Genomic DNA, 20521 nt, shown 5'->3' with positions numbered 1-20521 from the left:
GTTCAAGGTGCTGACATAACCACTGTAGCCCACAGTAATTACCTACTTCTGGGCAACTAGATGAAACTTTCAGCTTCAGCTTTTGATACAAATGCATATCTTAATTGGGTTTAGGTTTCTGCACAGATGTGCTTGTTACCTCTGCTGTCACTGCTGGGAAGAGGTGGAATGATATAGATGTTTTAAATACTCCCTGAAAGGCAAGGCATTGTGCAAAGCAGTCACACAGATGGCCCATCTGTATTCCATATGAACTGTAATTCTTCGTGTGTGTCTGTTTAGCATCTTCAGAAATACGGTGCCTCTTGTACATTTTTCTGCATCTACTGGCCTGCTGGTAGTGGCACTACGTAAAGCTTGAATTCCCATGTCATTTGAAAATGGTAGTGACCTCTGTATTAGGAGTTGAGGGGTTTAGCTTGGTTTTGTTCTGTTTTAAATACCCAGCCATTTGTATCAGAAGAGAAGCAGAGATCTGGTCAGTAATTGTCCTGTAAAGATATTATTCAAGTTAATCTCCATAAACCTCTTTAAAGAGGTTTGACATGCCATCCTTGGTCATGTGTTAACACAAGCTTATTGCTGCTATCATTATTATCATCAGAACGTTGGCTGTTTTCATTCAGTAGCAGCGTGAAATGTTTAACTATTTTCTCATTTCTGCTACAGCTAATAAAGAGTAGAATTTGCAAGTGGTAGTTTTGTTTTTGTTTGCTTGTGTTTGTTCCTGAATTGCTGCCTTAGACAGAATACTGGTTTCCCTGCTGGAATGGCTTTGGTAAAATTCCTGTTTCCTCCCTACACTGTGGCACAGGAGCATGATGTTCCGGCACCGAGCTTTGTTGTGAGTTCCCATGGTAATGGGCACTTCTATGCATATTTAATGTGAGAAGAGTCATGTATTTCCAAGCAAGTGCTGTCATATTCAAAATACAATAAAGCATCAGCTGAGAAGATAAACTGAGGAGAAAGTAAAGCTGAGGGAGGAAAATAAGGAAAATCACATTGATTCTTGTTGTGCTCAGCATCATGAAATGGTTTGATCCACCACTTATTAGGGAAAACAGGGTAGGAAAACACTTACCTCCACGTGCGTTGGTGAGGGACAGGTGAGGATTTCATAAATCGTAGAGTCACAGAATCTCAGAATTGTAGGGGTTGGAAGGGACCTCTTAAGAGATCATCAAGTCCAACCCCCTGCCAAAGCAGCTTCCTAGACCTGATTGCACAGGTAGGTGTCTTGAATGTCTCCAGAGAAGTAGAATCCACAACCTTCCTGGGCAACCTGTTCCAGTGCTCCATCACCCTCACTGTGAGGAAGTTGCTTTGAATATTGGTGTGGAAATTCCTGTGCTCAAGTTTATGGCCATTTCCCCTTCTCCTATCCAAATAAGACTAGAGGCTTTGTATGAGGGATGCTCCAAAAGTAATGTCTCCTATTATATTAGGGTGGTCCATGATGTCAGGAGTGGATGTTAGTGGTGTGACAGTAGAGTCTGAACCTTCCCTCCCATATCCCATTACTTTCTGTTGCCATGTGGTAGATAGTAGCAGAGGGGCATTCTGACAGAATGGCACCTGACATGGATGTGCTCATGAAGCAAAGGTGTGTAATTGTATTCCTCCATGTTGAAAAATGGCACCCACTGACATTCATCAACACTCAGTGAACGTTTCTGGAGACCAGCCAGTGGAGATGAACACAGTGAGGTGGTGCATGGTATGTTACAGCTGTGGTGACAGTGAAATGAAAGCCATGTTCCTTTTGGCCTTGCCCAGCTGTTATAGTGCAGAATGAAGAGCATCTCAATCAGTTTATCTGCATGAATTGGTGGATTATGGCTAGGGAATTGTGTATGAAGGTGAATATTGGCTTCAGTGCATTGTAGGCAATGGTGGCAATGTTGGAATGTTGAAATGCTTGCACCAGGTGGGTCCCATGAATGCTCACACAGGAACTCCATATGCAAGTTTGTCAGGACCTCTTGAACCTCTGTAGTACAAGGCTGAAGGTGACAGTCCTGGATCACTTTTTTACCAGTGACATTACATGGTGTCACTACCATGAGTTAAGAGTCGAAACGACAGTCCATGGAGCGGTAACGTGAATTCCTCATCATGGACGAAGTTCAGGTTTTAGCACTCAGTGGTTAAAGTAATGTGCACTGTCTTTGGGATAGGAAAGGGATGGTGCTTCCAGACTTCCTGGGACCTGGACAAACCATCAGCTCTGACCACTACATCGCGATACTGTCTAAGCTGAAGGCTTCAACTTCCAGAGTCAGGCCAGAAAAGAAGAAATGTTTCTCTTGCCACATGGAAATGCCAGACCCCACACCAGTTTGAAGATGTGGAGCACATTGCCAGTCTTGGCTGGACTGTCCCGCTGCACCCACCATAAAGTTCGGGTTTCATCTGTTCGGGTTGGTGAAAGAAGGACTCTGTGGGCAACATTTTCCTATCATTGATGCTGTCGTAGCACCTGTGAAACAGAAGGTCACCTCTGCTGGTGTGGATAATTATGAGTGCAGCATGCAAGCTCTTGTTCATCGCTGTCAAGAGTGCATTGCTAATGGTGGTGACTATACTGAAAAAGTGTTTTGTAGCTGAGAATTTGCTCTATCAAACAATGTTATTGCTCTTTTTATCTGTTGTAGTTTCCATGGAAATAAATAGGAGGTATTACTTTTGGAGCAGCCTGTTAAAAGGAGCGGTGGTATCCTTGGGTCCCACTGATAGTTACAACATCTGCCAGGGCCTGAAATGGCTCTCTTCTTTCAGCTTATCATTTAAGAAGGCTAAGTGTGGCAATTTTTTGTTCTGAAATTTTAAATCTACTGACCTTTAACCTACATTAGCTGAAAAATACCTTTTAAAACAAAACTGCAGTTATTGTTTTGAAGATGACACATTTTTGAGATTGACATTGAGATTGAGTTAATATTAGTTGTTGTGGATGTTTAAACAGGGTATGTTTGCTCATCTCTGCTTCTTTATTTGCCTTAGCAGAATGTTGTTATTTTTGTTTTCCATTAATAGTTCTGATGCACAGACTAAATAGTAAGTGGACTAAAGTTTATGTCAAAAAATAACTTGTTAAGGAGAAAGGAGCTTAATAAATATTAAGACCATTGTGGAATATTTCTTGACTGCAGTAATTTCATAGCTGAGTGCCATAACAAAAAGTTCATGCAGTATGTTAGAGAAATTTTGTTGCTGTATATACGACAGACAACACTTACACAGTAGCTTTAATGGAGTTTCAAAACTTGGTGTAGGCCAGACTGCCATTAATTGAGCACAAATCCAGGGAAAAAAAGGACTCTTTGTTCCAGCCAGTTCCCTGAACCAGCCTACCATGTGTCTTCATGGCTGCTTACGCTGTGATAGATGGGAGGTGAGGTCTGCAGTTAGGAAAGGATGTAGCGTGTTAGTAACAAAAACAGTTCTTAGGTGCCAGAGGTGGCATCTGTTAATCTGATGTTGATGTATAGCAGTTTTGGTGTCCCTCTGGTTTAAACTGATGAGATGTACCAAAGAAACACAAGTGATTTAGGAGAGAAGGTTAATTCTGAAAAATTAAAAACAGGTGTGCTTGTTTCTTCAAAACACTGGGTCTGGACCAGTGAAGAGACTTTAGGCACTTGTCTCCCTCTGAAATTGATGAGAGCAGCTTTCCTGCATGTGGGTTTATGAATGATTGAAGTCTGCAAGTTTCATATTTTATCATGCTTCTAAGTGACTTACGAACTTCTGGAAGATCCTTTACTATATTGCAGAATACACTTAGAAAATTCCTGGCAGATAATGGTTGCGGTTAACAACTCTAGACCAGTTCTTGGAATCTTATATGAAATTTGCCATGTTTGCCCACAAGATTAAACAAACAAAAATCAGCATGGTAAGTGTACCTGAATGGCAGCCTGAGAGCACGTATAGCTGTGATCAATGTGATGACAGCTTGAAAGAATTGTGTGCGAGGCTTTCACTTCTTTGCCCCACAGCTTCCTCAAGTATTGCTTGGCAAGGATGAAGGGCAGCCTTCTTGCAGGCAGGGTGAGATCGAGTGGGCATGCCTGAGATCTGCATGTGCTGAAATGAAGAGTCTATTTTAAGGCCCATGTGGACTCATGGTAATCCTCAGTCAGGGCTTCATTTCCGCCCATGGGGAGCTTGCAGCACAGCCCTGTCCCCAACCTGCAGCCTGGCCAAGGAAGGGGGGGGGGGACTTGGCTCATGACACTTTCTGAAACTTGAATTGTTGGCAGTGGTTCTGGGGAGCACAGCAGCTTCCTTAACCCCTTTTTCAGCTGCTGCTTTCTAAACATCTTTGTCAAGATTTAGGCTGTTTTGCAAAGGGTGAGAACTGAATGCTGATAGTAAATGCTAGCAAATAGCATAGAGCATTAGTGCTGAGTGGTGCCCTAAGTTCTATTTCCTTGAACCTTGGGTTCTGTAGGCACAGAGGGTGCCCACGTCTTACAGCTGGGAGAGTGGATGTATTGACCCATTTTGTCTAAGGCAAAGTTGTTCTTATGTGCTCCTCCACATGTTTGTGTCAGACCCTTTTGTCAGGTGCAGGAGGCCAAGCAGAGCAGCTTTCTTCTTCATTACAATTCACAGATAAGATGCCCCAGATAACACCCTGAACATGTCTAGTTCAGATTTTGTTCCATCACTGGCAGGTTTAGCCAGGAGAGAGGTTGTGACACAAAGGAAGGAAGTCTGCTCACTGCCATTCTGCTTTTCTGTCCTACCCAAAGCTCTGAAGGGAGGCTCCTGAGAAGACCCCAGGTAGGCCTGATGCAGTATTGCCCTCAGGCTTGACATGGCTTATGGACATGGCAGGTTGCACCCAGGTGCCATCAGTTCATCCTGCCAGAGCCCTCCTGCTTGCCCTGAGGCCTGGCAGAGGCTTCAGCTGACACACTAGAGCAACTTTTGAGGCACTGCAACTCCGCTGCTGTAAAGCAGGCTCGCTCTATTTCTCCTTCATGTCCTCCTCACAGCAGTGTGTCAAGGCTGAAGCACATGGAGTTTCTTGGATTTGTTTTTCCTCTTGTCCAGAGCTGCTGCTCTGCCTTGCAAGCCCAGTGAACTTGCCTTCTGCACCATGCCAGGGGAGCTGGGCTGGGGTTGCACTGGAGGAGAAGGGGTAGCCCAGCCCATGCCAGCCCATGCCAGCATTCCTGTTGTGCATCCTCCCGCTAGGTGTGGTGTGTCTTGGTGCAGAGGGACTATCTGTGCCCAGCTGCCAGGGCAGGGCTGTTGGCTCAGCACCAACATCGTATTTATAACTCAGTGGACAAGGCAATCTACCGACAGTGGCTATGGGAAGCATTAAACTTCTTTGTTTGGAAACTGCTTTGTTTGGCAGTCTTTAATTACAGCTGTCACTGCTCCAAGCAAGTGGAGAGAAAGGAGGTGGTTTCCTTGTTTTTCAGTTCAAAAATCTGTTGGTTTTGGCTCAGTCTTCCATACATTAATGTCTCCCTCTTGCGTGGTTCTGTGGCTGGCTGATAAGGGGTAGTGCTTATTGAGACCTAATCTCAGTCCTGCTGTGAAAGTGAGGATGGGTGGGGAAGCGAGGCCAGATTTGGCCATGTGGTGAGCCTTTGAGTTTTGGGGACTGCTGCTCCAACCTGGGCGTGCAGGAGCATTGCTGCAGGAGCTGGTGCTGCTGCAGGTCACAGGGGTTGCCCTAGCTTTCATCCAGCATTTTAGTGAGACTGCTGAGGTTTTCAGCCCATCGTGGTCTTGCATAAACATCCATACATCACTAGAGGGCTTGAGGCTTGCCCTTGGTAAAGGGAAACTCATCCTGGAGAAAACCTTTCAGCTTCTCATGAGACAAAAGCTTTTTGGTGTCTGATTAGTGATGCAACCGGTAGTGAGGTGTTTGCTGATACCATGCCACTTTTATCAGCAGACAACCTGCCTTTCTCTGCTAGTGTTCAGATGTCAGCAGGCTGAAAGATGACTGGCACAGTACCAGTGCTGGTCGTTGCTGGGCACTGGCAGTGGTAGAAATGTAATCAAGGGTCAGTTTAATTTTATTGTAGTTTGGAGAAGCTATAAGCAGTGGTGGAATTGGCAATAGTTCCAGTGTCTGGAAAAGACACCTTAGAAGTGCACTTTGGCTGAGAGTACATAGCCTGGGGGGTGTGGATGGGGACTGGCCAGAGGAAGAAACTGTAGTGAAGTTAGAGGATTTGGAAAGATGAACTATGCTGTGTCCTGTTACAGAGGAAAAAAAGTGTGATGTAACCAGAAGAGGGAAAGGCTGTCTAGCAAGATCAATGAAGATGTCAGATGTGTTTTGTTATATAAGAGAATACTTGAAATTCACATTGATGCATCACATTTGCATCCTCTTCAGTGTCACTGTTCTTTTTGAATGAGGAAGCTGTATCTTAATTCATTACATACACAGAATAATTTCCTCCTCCCCTGAAAGTTTGATCAAGCTTTGAAAAGAAGCAGTAACATTTCAAAGCAAACTAAATCCCAGGGTTGTTTTTTTTTTTTTTTTCCCTCAAAATACCAGGAAGATTACTTAAAGAATAATGTGTGCATTTACAAAAAAAATGTTTTGCAAACAGAAGTGTTTGTGCAGCTTTGCAGAGCAGTCATAATAGCACAGCTGGAGGAACTCCAGGGAATCTATAAAAGGGTCTGTGCGTAATTAGTGCTGCCTTTTAAACACACAGAGGGAAAAAAATGAGAGGATGCCAGCAAATTAGAAAAAAAAAGTACAACCTAAATCTTTGGGATTTGATTTAAGTGCGACTACTAGCTCAGTGCAGTCCTGTCCTTAACAATATATAAAAAAAAAGGATTTGGTCTGACTTCTCCATGGTCCGTGCTGTCTTCCCCAGCAGGTGCTACCTTGGAATACATCCCTCACGGCCAACTTGCAAACACCCACTTAACTTCAAATTTGAGAGCACTGAAATTGGAGCAGGACACAGTGCCTGCTCAGGAGGAGAAGAAGACTCCTCTTGTGGAAGCTGCTCGGGGAAGGAAGTCCTTTTCTTCTCAGGACAAAACTCTGGCTGCAATTAACCTGACAGATGACCAGCTTGCCTCTGGCCTTTATGGTAATAACTGTCTCACATTAACCTTTCATCATGCTGATGGAGTTTGAATATGAAACACAGTTAAAGCAAGTCTTCAGGATTTCTAAAACAGTGAAGGCAGAAAAACTCGAAGTTATAGGGAAAATGGTGCCTTTTATGTACAGATACTGGTTAATTTAAAAGTGAAAGAATTCAGTGTGTCAGTGAAATACCATTTAATTCTTACATAAGACTGTACTGTGAGAGAAGGGATTAATAAAATAACTTCAAAACAAAATAAAATTGGAACTTTTATGAAAGTTTTTCCACTTTTATGGCTACAGATTGGTGTTAAAATAATTGTGGTTAATACTAAAAATATAAAAAAACAACCTTGACTAAAATTCACCATACTGCTGAATAGGTTATTGATAACCATGCTGTTTGTACTAATGAGCTAATGAATTAGTTCTTGTAGTGGGCTGCTGTCATTTTACACCAAGAATTAAGATTTTTTTGGCAGAGCAGAATAATCCTTTTCAGTATTGGAAATCTCCCTCAGGCAGCAAATAAAAAAAAATAAACCTTTTCTTAAAGTTTTCTTGAAACGTCATAAAGATTGTCAGTGTGTGAGAGGGTAAGAAGGCTGGCTTCTTTAAGTCTTCTGGTTACAGAGTTGGTTTTGGAAGTGTTCAGATGCATATAATGCCATGACAATATATATAAAAGGATCACAAAGCCCAGCTCAGCTGATAAACAGCAAGCTGTTTGTTTTGAAAAACTAAAAGCGGCAGCCATGAAAGCTGACTACAGATTTGTACTGAAATATGTGTTTTGCCTATCTTTCAACAGTATGTAGTAACAGTGAAAACACACTCAAGTCTATAATGAAGAAAAGGGATGGAAAAAAGGATTTGAGCAACGCCAAGAAGAACCTGCAGTTTGTCGGCATTAATGGCGGGTAAGAATCAGAGTCACAGAATCCTAGGGCTTGGAAGGGACCTCTAGAGATCATTGAGTCCAACCCCCTGCCAAACAGGTTCCCTACACCAGGTTGTAGAAGGAGCCTGTCTTAAAACATGTCTAGTCAAGTCATTGTAGTGCTGTCACAGTGGGGAAGGAAGGGAAAAGTCTGTGAGTTTACACATGGGTTTTGCCTGTCCGTACATCTGATGCACATCCCCTGAGTTTAAGGATAGGAGAACAGAACTGAACACTGTGTCTATGTACGTGTGTTATCTTTAAGTGGAAGCTTTACTTGGAGTCAGTCTGGAGTACCTGTACCTTAGGTCACTGCCTAATTTAATGGGAGAATAAAGCAGACACACTCCAAGAGTCATGGGAGTGCTTCTCAGTAAGTCAAACTTCAGAATGTCTTTGGCAGCATTCTGCTGTAGAACAATGCAGGAAGGAATGGCTTTGTGTAAGAATTAACCTTTCTGGTCTGGGGCTAGATAAATAAGGAATCATAATGAATATTACTTCAGCTTAGCAGAATGTTGCAAAGATCTTTGAAATTGTTTCATCAAGTTGTTTTCATATAGCTTTGTAAGCTCTTTAAAGTTTTCCTTAGTAAAAGTGCTTGGTGCTGTATATAGCCTAAATATTGCAATTCATTTCATACATATTGGCTAAAAATGTCATTACTTATAGTGAAGGAATGTTGTCACTCATCAATCACCATTGTGCATTAGAAAAATAGCCACAGTACATTAATTCATCAGGTGTTGAAGTTGATGAGTTAAGGCAATTCTTTACCATCAACATTATAATTATCCAAATCACTTAGTTTTCACCTAAAGCATCAACATGTTTTTGATCTTCACAGAAAAATGGCTGTTGTCTTTAGAAAGCTCTTTTTCTACTTGCCTACCAAGACAACATAATTTACTCTAAACAAGAGTAATTTCATCTATGAGCTAAAGCAAGTGTGACAGGGTGTAAAGACTTTCATTTTTAAATACTTTTCCTCCTTTTATTACATTTCATGCACCTAGTAATCAGAATGACAGAATGAAGGGATTTGTGATGAGATCTCAGTTGGCGGTAACATAATAAGTAGTCAGATTTAAAAAAAGAAAAAGAAAAAAAGAGACATTTAGTTTTGCTGTTTCAGGTAAGAAAAATCATTATGAGAAGAATGGCTTCCTCATGCTTTCTCTGTACTTCCATAGCTAGCAGCAGAGAGTGACACACTGTGGGTTTCTGCTGTCCCATTTTGGTGGTGTTCTAAAAATGAGCTTTCCAATTAGGGTGATTTACATTGATTGTACTTAAGTGTGCATTCATACCTTCTAAAGCACTTTTTGCAGTGAGTGTCTGCTAGCATAAGCTTTGGGACAGTTGTTTGACTACCTACTATTTTTAAAACATGAAACAAACAAAAGCCCCTCTAAGTTGCCCTGGTGCTTAATAAGGAATTAAGTGCCTTCAGTTTTCTGAAGAGAAGACAGATGGGTACCAAACATTACTGAACACAGCTGAAACAGCATTTTGTCCTACCCCAGGTACGAAACTACATCCAGTGATGACTCCAGCTCTGAGGAGAGCTCCTCCTCCGACTCAGAGGAGGAGTGTGAGGGCCACACATACCCCCATGGCCGTGGTACAGAGGGGGAGCACCCTGTGCTTGGCCCCCCAGAGACGAGCGCTACAGGGACTGCGAAGGACGAGCCTCCCCTGGAGTGTGAGGCCGAGGAGGTGGAGATCAGGGAGAGGTAGGGTGTTCCCTGCAAAGGGGTGATGGCAGAGAGGGGCAGTGGGATGGTTTAGGCGGCCTCATGTATGTGAGAAGCCTGTTCTTTTCAATCTGGCTGTTTGGTGGAGCTGTGTGAGAAGTGGCAGCCTGTGGAGCCACATGGGACAGAGCATGCAGGCTGGTAAGTAGGAGCATCTCCCAGCCCTGGAAGAGCGGCTGCCACAACAGCTCCTGCTTTGCAGCCAGCCCAGAAACTCACATTCCCTCAAAGTTCTTAGAAAGGTAAATGCTTGGATGTTGAAATGCTGAGAGGAGAATTTAAGTATGCCATGTGTTGTGCTGTGTGTCTCTCTCAGGTACGAACTAAGTGAAAAGATGCTTTCTGCTTGTCACCTGCTGAAAAACAACATTGATGACCCCAAGGCATTGACCAACAAAGACGTGGTAAGCATTGCAGAGCAAAATTCTCTTTGAGCTACACAGGGAAATTATTGGGAGGTTTAGCTTCCTGTTTTATATGGCTGGAACCACACTGGCTAGACAGAAGAGGATATCTTCTTTCCTGGAGGAGTCTCTAAATGCTTTTTCTATCAGGAGACGTTTGACTAGAAAATGTGCTTGTGCTTGATGTGCTATGGTGTCATTGTCCTAAAGCACACACATAAAAATAGTAATGTGAAAGTGTGGTTCAACACATCTGTGCATTCCTGTGTTATTTCTGTAGTGTTGCTGTAGCCCTGCTGCTGATGGCACTCAGTCCTCAGATTGTGAGACACATGGGATGAGGGGGCTGTTTCCACCAATGACAAAAGCCCAGGGTCTGATCTGAATGTAAACAAGCTCCTTCCTCTTAAAGGCAGAGATGCATGCTTCCTTCTGTTTTTCTTGCTGTGCTGGTAGCTTTTGTGTAGTGTGCAGCAGGGGCAGTGGAGGATTTGTTGCTAATACTGACTCAAGAAACACAGTTGTGTTTGCTGCATAACAGTTTGCCTGTGCTGTTTTCTGAGGATGACCTCAAAGCAAACAAACACCAGTCACCACTGAGTGATATAAAACTGCATTTCACATCTGCTGCAGTGGTGCTGGGATATAAAATGCAGGAATCCAGTACCAGTCTCCTCTGTTATGAAGCATCTGCAGCTTCCTAGATAAATTAATGCTGTGTGTATAATTCTGACACTTAATGTGTCAGGAACATTTAGGAAGGTGGGTTAATATAGATGTAAGGGGTAATTTCATCCTGTGTCAGTCCTTCAGGAATTAGGCATTCAGAGAACAAAGGCTCTTTGGCCCAGCTGGAGTTTAAAGTGTCAAAATTGCATAATCAGGTGATAATCTCTGCCTTGAAAGTGTGATATGAATTTACACATTACTTTTTTCTGCTTGAAGTATTTGCCAGCACAAGTGGTGCTTTGTAGCTGGAAATGGCAAACTAATCAGCTCTTGTTCTCTGTCTAGCTGTTGATAAAGAAATCTTGTCCAAAAAGGGCAAACTTTAGTACAGTTAGGGATATAAATTTGCCCAGCCTTTTCCAACACCCTCAACAATTGCAGCAGCTGTTTATGCTAGAAGGAGCTGAAGCCCAGTAAGGATGTCATAGGTTACTGGAGTAAAAAATTGTCCCTTTCAGTTATGCTTATGGTACCGTGACCGCAAAGAATAAATTCCAAGTGATACTTTGCTCTAGATTATTTATGAAATTAAAAAACAAAAACAGAACAACAACAAAAACACAAAAGTCATACTGTGTCACTTTATGACCACATTTGTGTTTCAACTCATGATATGTGTGTTCTTAATTCAAATGAGTTAGACCTTACAAGCTTTTATGAAGGAGTACTAATGTAGGTGAAAGTAAAATATTCTGCCTTCACCAGACATGAGCTAGGGCATGTACTAGCAGCTAGCGCTGCTGGTACTGGTCCTTTCTCTTGTTTCTAAAAGCTAGAGAAGCATGCTGAGTATCTTCTCTGAAGAGCTGTTCTTAAACTCATTGGTCAGTATGCAAGTGGGAGATTGTGGGAAGAGAGGATGGACATGATGATCCTCTCACAGGAACTCCAGTTTCTAAGAAACTGGTTCAGAAAATAAGAGCTGACAGTGGCTGTAGAAGCCCCTGTGGCACATGGCTGGGACTGCTGTACCTAGGTGATTCCCAGCAGACAGCTGTCTGGACTATGGGGCTCCCTACTCCTTCATTCCAGTGGGAAAGTTTATCCTGAGTGTCTAACCTGCATCTCTTGTTGGAGCTTAAGTCCATTACAACTTGCCCATCCTGAAGGTGAAAAACTGGTTCTTCTTTTCTCCTTACAACAGCCTTTTGCACTGCAAAAATGTTGTTGTGTCCCTTTCCCTGGTTGTTCTTTCAGCAAAGCATCTCCAGTCCTTCAGTCTCCTGCAGGCCAGATTTCCTTGACTAATGGTCATTCTTAGTGCTTACTCTTGGAACCATTTTGAGTGAATATTTCTTGCTGTTCAGTCATCAGACAGGATAAGGTTGTCCAGCAGTTGTGTTCACAGAGAAGGGACTCCACTGCATACTCTGCAAACTGTTTATTACAAAACAGTTTGCCTGTTTCATGGCTGGTTCAATCTATGATTGCCTGCAGAGCCTAGCTCTTGTCTTGCAGAGTTGCTGTTCAGCCAACTCTCCTATACTTTGTGTATTTGATACTGTGTTTGATAGGCCACTCAGGACTGCACCAAATTGGCTTTGCATGCGATTGTTTTAATACTTGGAAAATGTCTGTTCTCTTTGCTCTGGCTCTTTGTCTTGTTCTGGAGGTAACCCACCTTAAAATGCAGTGCCTTCAGAGATTATACCATTTCTGAAAATATGTGTGGAAATGGGTTTAACTGAAAGAGAGGTTTGGTCAGAGGAAAAGCTTCAGTCCATGCATATTGTTTGTGAGCTGAATACTTTCTTCCCACGTTTGACTAAAAAAGGCCTCGTCTCCCACATCGCTGACTTGTGGTGTGGCAAGTCCTTTAAATGGAATGCCCATATGTAAATTCTTCTGTCTTCCTTTTTGGCAGAGGTTTTGTTTAAATACCATCCAGCACGAGTGGTTTCGTGTCTCAAGTCAGAAGTCGGCTGTTCCTGAAATGGTTGGAGACTACATAACTGCTTTTGAAGAGATCTCTCCTGCTGTCCTCAGACATATCATCAATGTGGCAGATGGAAATGGAAACACAGCTCTGCATTACAGCGTCTCACATTCTAACTTTGAAATTGTAAAGCTGCTTTTGGATGCAAGTAGGTTGACTGTTGGCATATTTTTTTTATTATAGTTCTCACAGGTTCTCTCAATGAGTGAGAGATGAAGTTCAGGCTTCCTCCAGCAGCAAAATAGTTTACTATTAATAGTTACATGGTGTCTTGCTTGGATATTATAGAATCCTTGTTTCTCTTGCTGGCTTTGGAAGTGATGGCTCTCTTTTGTTGGTTAACAAAACACCTTAAGGAAACACCCCTGTCTCTCAGACTGTATCAGCTTCAGCAGTATCAGCCTCTAGCATTTTCCTTTGGAAGCAGCGCAGCTGCTGCTCAGCCAGAAGTTGAGTGCCGCTGGGGAAAGATGCTTTCAGATATAAACATCCGTGTTAAACACTTAAATCAGTCTGGCCTTATCTCACTAGAGCAGTACAGAGCTGTTTCTGACCGACACTGTGGCATGTCTTTACTGCTCTCCTGAGAAATGATGTGGCAGTTTGCCATACAAGTGTATTTCCCTGTTATGTGAACAACATGATGAAACTGCATTCTGTTGTTTTTAGTTGTTTCTTCTTTCTCTCAGTCCTCATGGAACACACATGGTACCACACGAGTGCTAAACCAGAGGGCAGTGAACAAGAGCTGTCACAGAGCAGATACTAAGCAGGATGTTATCTGTTTAAGCCTAATTTTGCTTCCTGACTGAGGTTTCTTTCTGAAAGCTGGTTATAAAACCTGTCATGGTTGCACAGCTCAACTAGGCCAGAGGCCTGGATGGATTGAAATGGCAGTGCTCATAAGCTGGAAATGTTCACAAATCTGAAAGTGCAAAACTGGATAAATAAGGACCTTAGTGATACAGATCTCAGATTTAATATTCCAGCTTGTCTGTCACAGAGGCTAAGACTTCCTCAGCTGGAAAGCAAACACCACCTTGAAATCCCTGGGTCTGTGTGCAGGCAGCCACATAGGAGGAGTGTGACTCATGGTAGGGGAATGCAGGGAATGTTGGGGGGACACTGAAGCACATGGGCAGGGCTGCAGGGTGGAAAGAGGCTGCTTTTCTGCTTCAGGGGGTCTGCTAAGGCAGCATGAGCATGGTCATTTTGCTGTTAAGTCAGGACTGCTGTGTTTTATACCAATCGTGTGTATCCCTATGCAAACAGAAGTTCTTAACAGCAAAATACAGCCATGGCTGGTGCCATATGAGTGGGAGCATGCTGCACCCATCATCACTTGGAAAATAATTTAAATGTCTTTTCTACAGGTTTTAGTCTTCACCTGTGTGATGTCTGAGTGGTGACCACAGTCAGCTTGGCAGTCTGCATGTAGCACAGGCAGCTTCTCAGTCCTGGAGCACAATGTCTCTATGTTTGGTGAGAAGAGCAGTTGAGACAGGAGGTTCCTGCATCACCACACAGGGTTACCCAAAGAGTAAATTTAGAAAATACCCTTTCACCTTTCATTAGCCATATAGAATAGGAACTGAAGTGTGACCTCAGGAAATACACCTCTGCTGAAGTAGTTTAGTCAGGGAAGGAGAACATGATTTTCAACAGTTATTAATTACTCTTGAAGTAATACATGTAGGAGAGTGTTATGTTCTGGGGTTTGAATGGCTTCCCAAGAGTGACTTCTGAAAGAAAGGTTGTGTTTCCAGCTGTAAGGTAGGACAGGTGATGGCTGTGGAACATGGAAAAATATGTGTATTTTCTTAGACCTGCACTTGAGTGCTTCTGCAATGTTCTTGTCTCTTAAAAAAACAAAACACTCTAGGCAAAAATCTGAAGAATTTCCTGAAACAGGTTTTCTTGTTGTGATACCTGTGGTGATATTTAGTCCTAGGTCTAGATGTATTGTTTATATAACTCAGTTATTAACTATTACTAGTTATATTATACAGCTACAATTACACTACAGTTGCATTATAGTCAGTTATTGTTTATATAACTCAAGTCTGAGTCCTTTCTATCCAAGGCACTAAAAGCCCTGCTTTCTGTTGAACAGTTAAGACCTGCTGGATTTCTGCAGATTGTTAGGAAGAGAGAGAGATTTGGAGGTTAGAAGTGAATGAAAAGAGGAGCTCTTTTCAGCTTCCAGCACTAGTCAGATGACTTCCTTCTATTTGTTCCCAGAACGCCTTTGTTTTTTTTTCCAGAGTAAAATACTTGACGGAGCTGGAAGCAGCATTTAATTGTAAGATCTTTTCTACAGTCCCAGAACATGTCAGAATACTTACAGATCTTAAAAATAGCACCGGTTACAGGAAAAATGTTTGCACTGTGGAGAAGTAGCTTTTCCACTGACAGTGTTACTGGACTGTTTTCCATTTGCAGTGGGCTTGCCTTCAGGAGAGGAGCTTAAAGACTGTACTGATTCTGTTCCTAATGTTTGGACCCATGACCCCGAAGGTCATGTCAAATTTCAGACCACTTGTTTTTATAAAAGAAAACCATAACTCTAAATGATAACATATAAAATGTCTTTGTATTCTCCTTTGTGTCACACACATATTATAAAAGGATCATTTTCTTTCTCAGGCTCAAGAGCACCCCTGTTTATTTTTTCCTCTCCACTTCTCCTTGAATCACTTCCATTATGAGAGCAACTGATGCCTTTTTTTTTCTGTAGTGGGCTGCTCTGCTAACAGTTTATTCAGTTCATTAGCACAATTGCTGCTTTTTGGGTTCCTGCTTTCCAAAGAAATTATCTCATCCCTCTGCAGATGTCTGTAATGTAAATCATCAGAACAAGGCCGGCTATACGCCCATCATGCTCGCCGCTCTCGCAGCTGTGGAGGCTGAGAAGGACATGAGGATAGTGGAGGAGTTGTTCAGCTGTGGAGATGTGAATGCAAAAGCCAGTCAGGTCAGCCAAATGGTTCACAAGACAGCGTTCTCATTCCTGTGATTTTATTCTTTTTTTCCTTTCCTTCCACGTTCCGTTCCTTGCTCCATTGGTACTGCTTTTGCACTCATTCACTCTTACCCTTCAAATATTCAGATTCGTTTTTTTATATTGATTTCTTTTTTATTGCTTTATACAAAATGGAGCCATGGAACAACACTTGAGCATTAGCTCTGTATGTCTTCTGTAAATACATAAAGAATTATATGAAAAAGCCATTACAGAGGAATTTTGGGAAGCACTTCTGAATTCTGCAGCATTTAGTTCCACATGTCTGGAAATGAGTGTGATGTTTTCATTAATTTATTAAATAGCTATGCAAATGTTGGATATGTATAAGATATTCAAATAATGACAGGCAGAGATGTTATAGTCCTATAAAAGAAATGCTTTCGCACCCCTTACCCCCAGAGAAAGCAGAGTGCCAACAACAAAAGATGTGCATGCTTTGCACTGAATGTCTTCGTGTTGGTTTGTTTTCTTCTCCTTTTTTTGCAGGCTGGTCAGACTGCACTGATGCTTGCTGTGAGTCATGGACGAATAGATATGGTTAAAGCTTTGCTGGCCTGTGGTGCAGATGTCAATATCCAGGATGATGAGGGTTCTACAGCTCTGATGTGTGCTAGCGAACACGGACATGTTGAAATCGTCAAACTTTTGCTGGCTCAGCCTGGGTGTAATGGCACCCTGGAGGACAATGTGAGTTGCCTTTCCAGATAGTGCTTCATTAGATAGCTTCTCCACTCCAAAATGTTTTTCTGATTTAGTTCTTGGGCTCTGTGAAAAGCTGCTGAAGTCTGCTGAGGGGAATCCTTGACTCACAGCACCACAATACCAAATGTGTAAATCCTGTTTTGTGAGCTGCTCTGATCATTTGCCTGCTTGTTACTTTTGCTGTTACAACTGACCTTCCTGGCAGCCATTTTTGTGGGTAGCTGTAGGTGCACAGTGACCAGAAGAGAAACCATTTGCTAGGTTATGATAAAACATCCTTCTCACTTCCTGTCCTTGTTTCTCAGGAGTCTTCCAGTTTTCAAACACGCTTTTTGGGGGTTGGACTCGATGATCTCTTGAGGTCCCTTCCAACCCCTGTGATTCTATGATACTATGATCATAGGGGCTGGAAGGGACCTCAAGAGATCATTGAGTCCAACCCCCCTGCCAAAGCAGGTTCCCTACACCAGGTCGCACAGGTAGGCGTCCAGGCGGGTCTTGAATATCTCCAGAGAAGGAGACTCCACACCCCCCTGTGCAGCTGTGCCAGTGCTCCGTCACCCTCACCGTAAAGAAGTTCTTGCACACATTCGTGTGGAACCTTTCTACTTGGATGCTGTGTATTCATGTCCAAGGCTGGAGAAATGGTTTACGTCTTCCCTAAACTGGTGGTGACCTTTTCAATAGCAGAGCTACAGCGGTGGCTGGAAATAGTGCTGCACTCAGGGAGCCAACATACGCAGCGGTCCCTGGGAGAGCAGCACTCTGCTTTTAGCAGCTTCAGGACTGTGGTATCTGAAAGAAACAGTAGTTCCTGAGAAGCTGAGGTGCATAGCTGACCAGTTCATGTGTTGGTGTTGTTAGACTGCCGTCATTGAGAGCCATGCATTTGGATCTATGAATGCCAGTGTTCAGAGTGTTAATGGCAGTTAGAACATAACAATGATTATCATAACACCACAGTTACCATGATACTTCATAAGCATTTATCCCTCTCTTATATTACATGCTTGATACAGCAGTTTTTCTCAGACCAGACTTCCCAAAATCACAACTCTTTCAGAGCACTACATGTAACATTGCAATAATGGCATGCTCATTCCTGCTCAGCAGTAATCTTTTCTCCTTGTTGAGAGAAATTATGAGGCCTCTGACAATTGAATTGTCTCATAAAACAGCAATGCAAAGGTTTGTTGTCACTTAATTATAATATAAGAAATAGAACAAGGCTGTAAATTAACCCAGCTGTCCAAAAGTAGGATCACTGCTTCTCTGTGAGCTCTGGGGCTTTTAAGAGACCATTGAGAGGACACAAGAGGTAATTGTCTTATTTCTTCACTATTTTTTTTTCTCTCAGGATGGCAGCACAGCACTTTCAATAGCCCTGGAAGCTGGACATAAGGACATAGCAGTTCTCCTTTATGCACACGTCAACTTTTCCAAAACCCAGTCACCGGTAGGTACACAGCCTACTGAGTATTTTCAGATGCACTTTACGTTTTAACTTGATGTTCCTGACTGCATTAGTAGAGCATGAGCAAAAAACAAAACCCACTTGATCTGTACAGCACATGAAATTTCAGGTTTATTTGTCGGAAAAATTTATGCTGGTAAGAAATGTATATTTTTAAATACAGACTGACTCCATTAGCCTGATTCCTGGCCAAGTATACTACTGTCCACCCTGTTGTAGCAGTAAAAGCAGCTCATGGTTGGGGTTCACAAATCTGGCTAGCATGCAGAGGTGCTCTTGCATCAGTGTAATACAGTGTAATTCCTGTGATTATTCACCTGGACATGAAAACAAAGCTGTTTTGAGTTAAAATAGTCCTGAATGTTCTGCTAGATATCCACTTGTTCTTAGAGGCCTGACTCAATCTCCTGATAAACTACTGCTAAGTGCTCAACTGCAAACAACTTCTACTCTTGGTTAGTTGGTTGTATGATAGCTAGTACTGTTCTTCCAAAAATTGGGAGAGAAAGAAAAGATGAATTGTGCAGTAGAAGGGAAGCAATTGAACAGAGAGCTTGTGAGTGCTGCATTGGGCAGGCTAACATATTTTCCTTTTGATTAATTGTTCTTTCCTTTTTTCCTAGGGCACTCCTAGACTTAGCAGAAAGACATCTCCCGGTCCTACCCACAGAGCTACGTTTGAGTAGTGCTGCATGAATACCTGTAAAAATCGCAATGCCATCTTTAAGCTGCTAAATGTTACTGTTTTACTGAGACAGATACTGAATGTAATTGTCTTGTGCCTGAACTCACCAGCAAAGTGAAAGCAGAGACCTAGTGCTAAAGATAAAAACCTTAAACTTGAAGCAAGCGTATAGTTAGGTAGTACTCAGCTGAGAGCCTTAGCCAGAACTGTTCTTTCTGCTCATCTTTCCATACACTGGCATTAATGCTGTTTTTCTTTTAGATTGTCTTTCCCTGTGTTATGTACTGCCTAAGAGGTCTAAAGCTGTCCTTGCAGGGGGGTCCTGGTGGCTTGTTTTAAATCATTCTAAAACATTTACATTTACTGTGCCTAAACGTTATCACAGTAACCTTCTCATAAATTTCATTCCAACACAATTTTGATATTTTTAATTATTTCAAAATTGAGAAGTTGCAGATGCTTATATAGTGAGCTCCGTGAAGCTTGAGCTGGTGGGTGACTGAATTAGATGTTGGGGATAGATCCTCCCGTGAGTTCAGAAGTTCACTAAGTAACTTGTTGCTAATTGGGGATAATGTATAACTTTTATATGGAAGATGATAATATCTATAAAGTTAACTCGCACAGTATTTTCAACATTTTATATTCCTTAGTAATTAAAAACTACATGAAGAATTACGTCATGTTACCATATTTTTATTAACTGTGTCAGTGTATAAGATCCATTCATGTTTATTGGAGAGTAAAATTAGAGGTACCAGCTGTATGTTCCCCGTGAGTGGAAATGAGTGTAGTTCTCAGTGCATATTTATGGAATGCTACTACCTTGTCACATTCACTTTAGTCATGTGTATTTAAATGTTTGAAGTGCCTTAGACTCTTGCCATATTTTCAGAATAAAATTTCATTATGCTGTTTTATCCCTCTCCTGTTTTACGTGTGTTTTGACATCATCCAGAAATGCTGCAGGTCATACAGGCAGCAGCAAAACAGGATGGAGTGGTAAGTCAAGGCAGCGAGGACTGGATCGTTTCAACCCTTGGGGACTGCTAATGCAGACAGCATCAATGCCCACGTTGGCAGAGTGAAAAGCTTTGCCTAAGATACCTGCTTTCACTATCTTGTGAACATCTGGATGGAGAGACCTGGTCTATGTGCTGTCCATGTGAGGCACTGTGGGGAGGCTCAGGTGATTTCACATAGCTCTTTGTAAAGCAGTTACCAACTGAAATGAAAGCCCTTGGGCTTTTATCTTCCAAGAGTACGTATCTCAATGTAGTAGTCCCACAAAAGCTCCTCCATTTCATGATCAGTCAGTTTTTGCTGCTGCACCCTCTGGATGTCACACTTCTCATTCCTCTTGGCATCCAATTTTGTGTGGATTCTTACCTGACTTATCTCTCTGCTAGTTACAGAGGTATGTCACGAGTTAGCCAAGTGATTGTGAAATCAAGATCTCCTGTCTGACACCACACCAACAGCAAACAGCAGCAGCACTTAAGAAAAATACCTGCCCCTTGCTTTGCCAGCTGCACTCGGTTGGAGTCAGTTGGTGCATGCAGTGTGCCAGAGCTGAGGTGTGCCCCACATGTGCAGCCGCCAGTGGTGCCACAAAGCAGTACCCATTGTCAGCAGGACCTCCAAAGCAGCTGCCTCCAATCCATAATGTAGCAGTGCTTCTGCCTGAAAATGGGGCACGTGCAGTGTGTGACACCAGCATGGGCTTCCTTACAGATTTCATGCTAGTGTTGGCACTGGGGGAGCACCTAG

At 42.5% G+C, this 20521-nt stretch overlaps 1 protein-coding gene across 3 annotated transcripts in view; it reads left to right on the top strand.

The window, feature by feature from the left end:
- KANK1 (KN motif and ankyrin repeat domains 1) overlaps nucleotides 1-19671 on the top strand; it is a 48318-nt gene extending 28647 nt beyond the window's left edge. For 2 of the 3 annotated variants that reach the window (XM_065744162.1, XM_065744164.1), the window contains exons 3-11: nucleotides 6882-7100; nucleotides 7911-8019; nucleotides 9566-9775; nucleotides 10113-10200; nucleotides 12794-13013; nucleotides 15697-15839; nucleotides 16377-16577; nucleotides 17950-18048; nucleotides 18690-19671. In XM_065744162.1, the coding sequence (XP_065600234.1) occupies nucleotides 6882-7100; nucleotides 7911-8019; nucleotides 9566-9775; nucleotides 10113-10200; nucleotides 12794-13013; nucleotides 15697-15839; nucleotides 16377-16577; nucleotides 17950-18048; nucleotides 18690-18752 (1352 nt within the window). In that variant the 3' untranslated portion in view covers nucleotides 18753-19671. The remainder of the gene's footprint in view (nucleotides 1-6881; nucleotides 7101-7910; nucleotides 8020-9565; nucleotides 9776-10112; nucleotides 10201-12793; nucleotides 13014-15696; nucleotides 15840-16376; nucleotides 16578-17949; nucleotides 18049-18689) is intronic. The other variant, XM_065744163.1, reaches the window with a different exon arrangement.
- Nucleotides 19672-20521: the final 850 nt, after the last annotated feature.

The sequence above is a fragment of the Cyrtonyx montezumae genome, unplaced genomic scaffold (assembly GCF_038088225.1).
Source record: "Cyrtonyx montezumae isolate F1298 unplaced genomic scaffold, pur_monq_1.0 scaffold_30, whole genome shotgun sequence".
NCBI classification, from domain to species: Eukaryota; Metazoa; Chordata; class Aves; order Galliformes; family Odontophoridae; genus Cyrtonyx; species Cyrtonyx montezumae.
The sequence above is the reverse complement of the archived record's forward strand: the minus strand, read 5'-3'. Positions and strand labels throughout refer to the sequence as shown.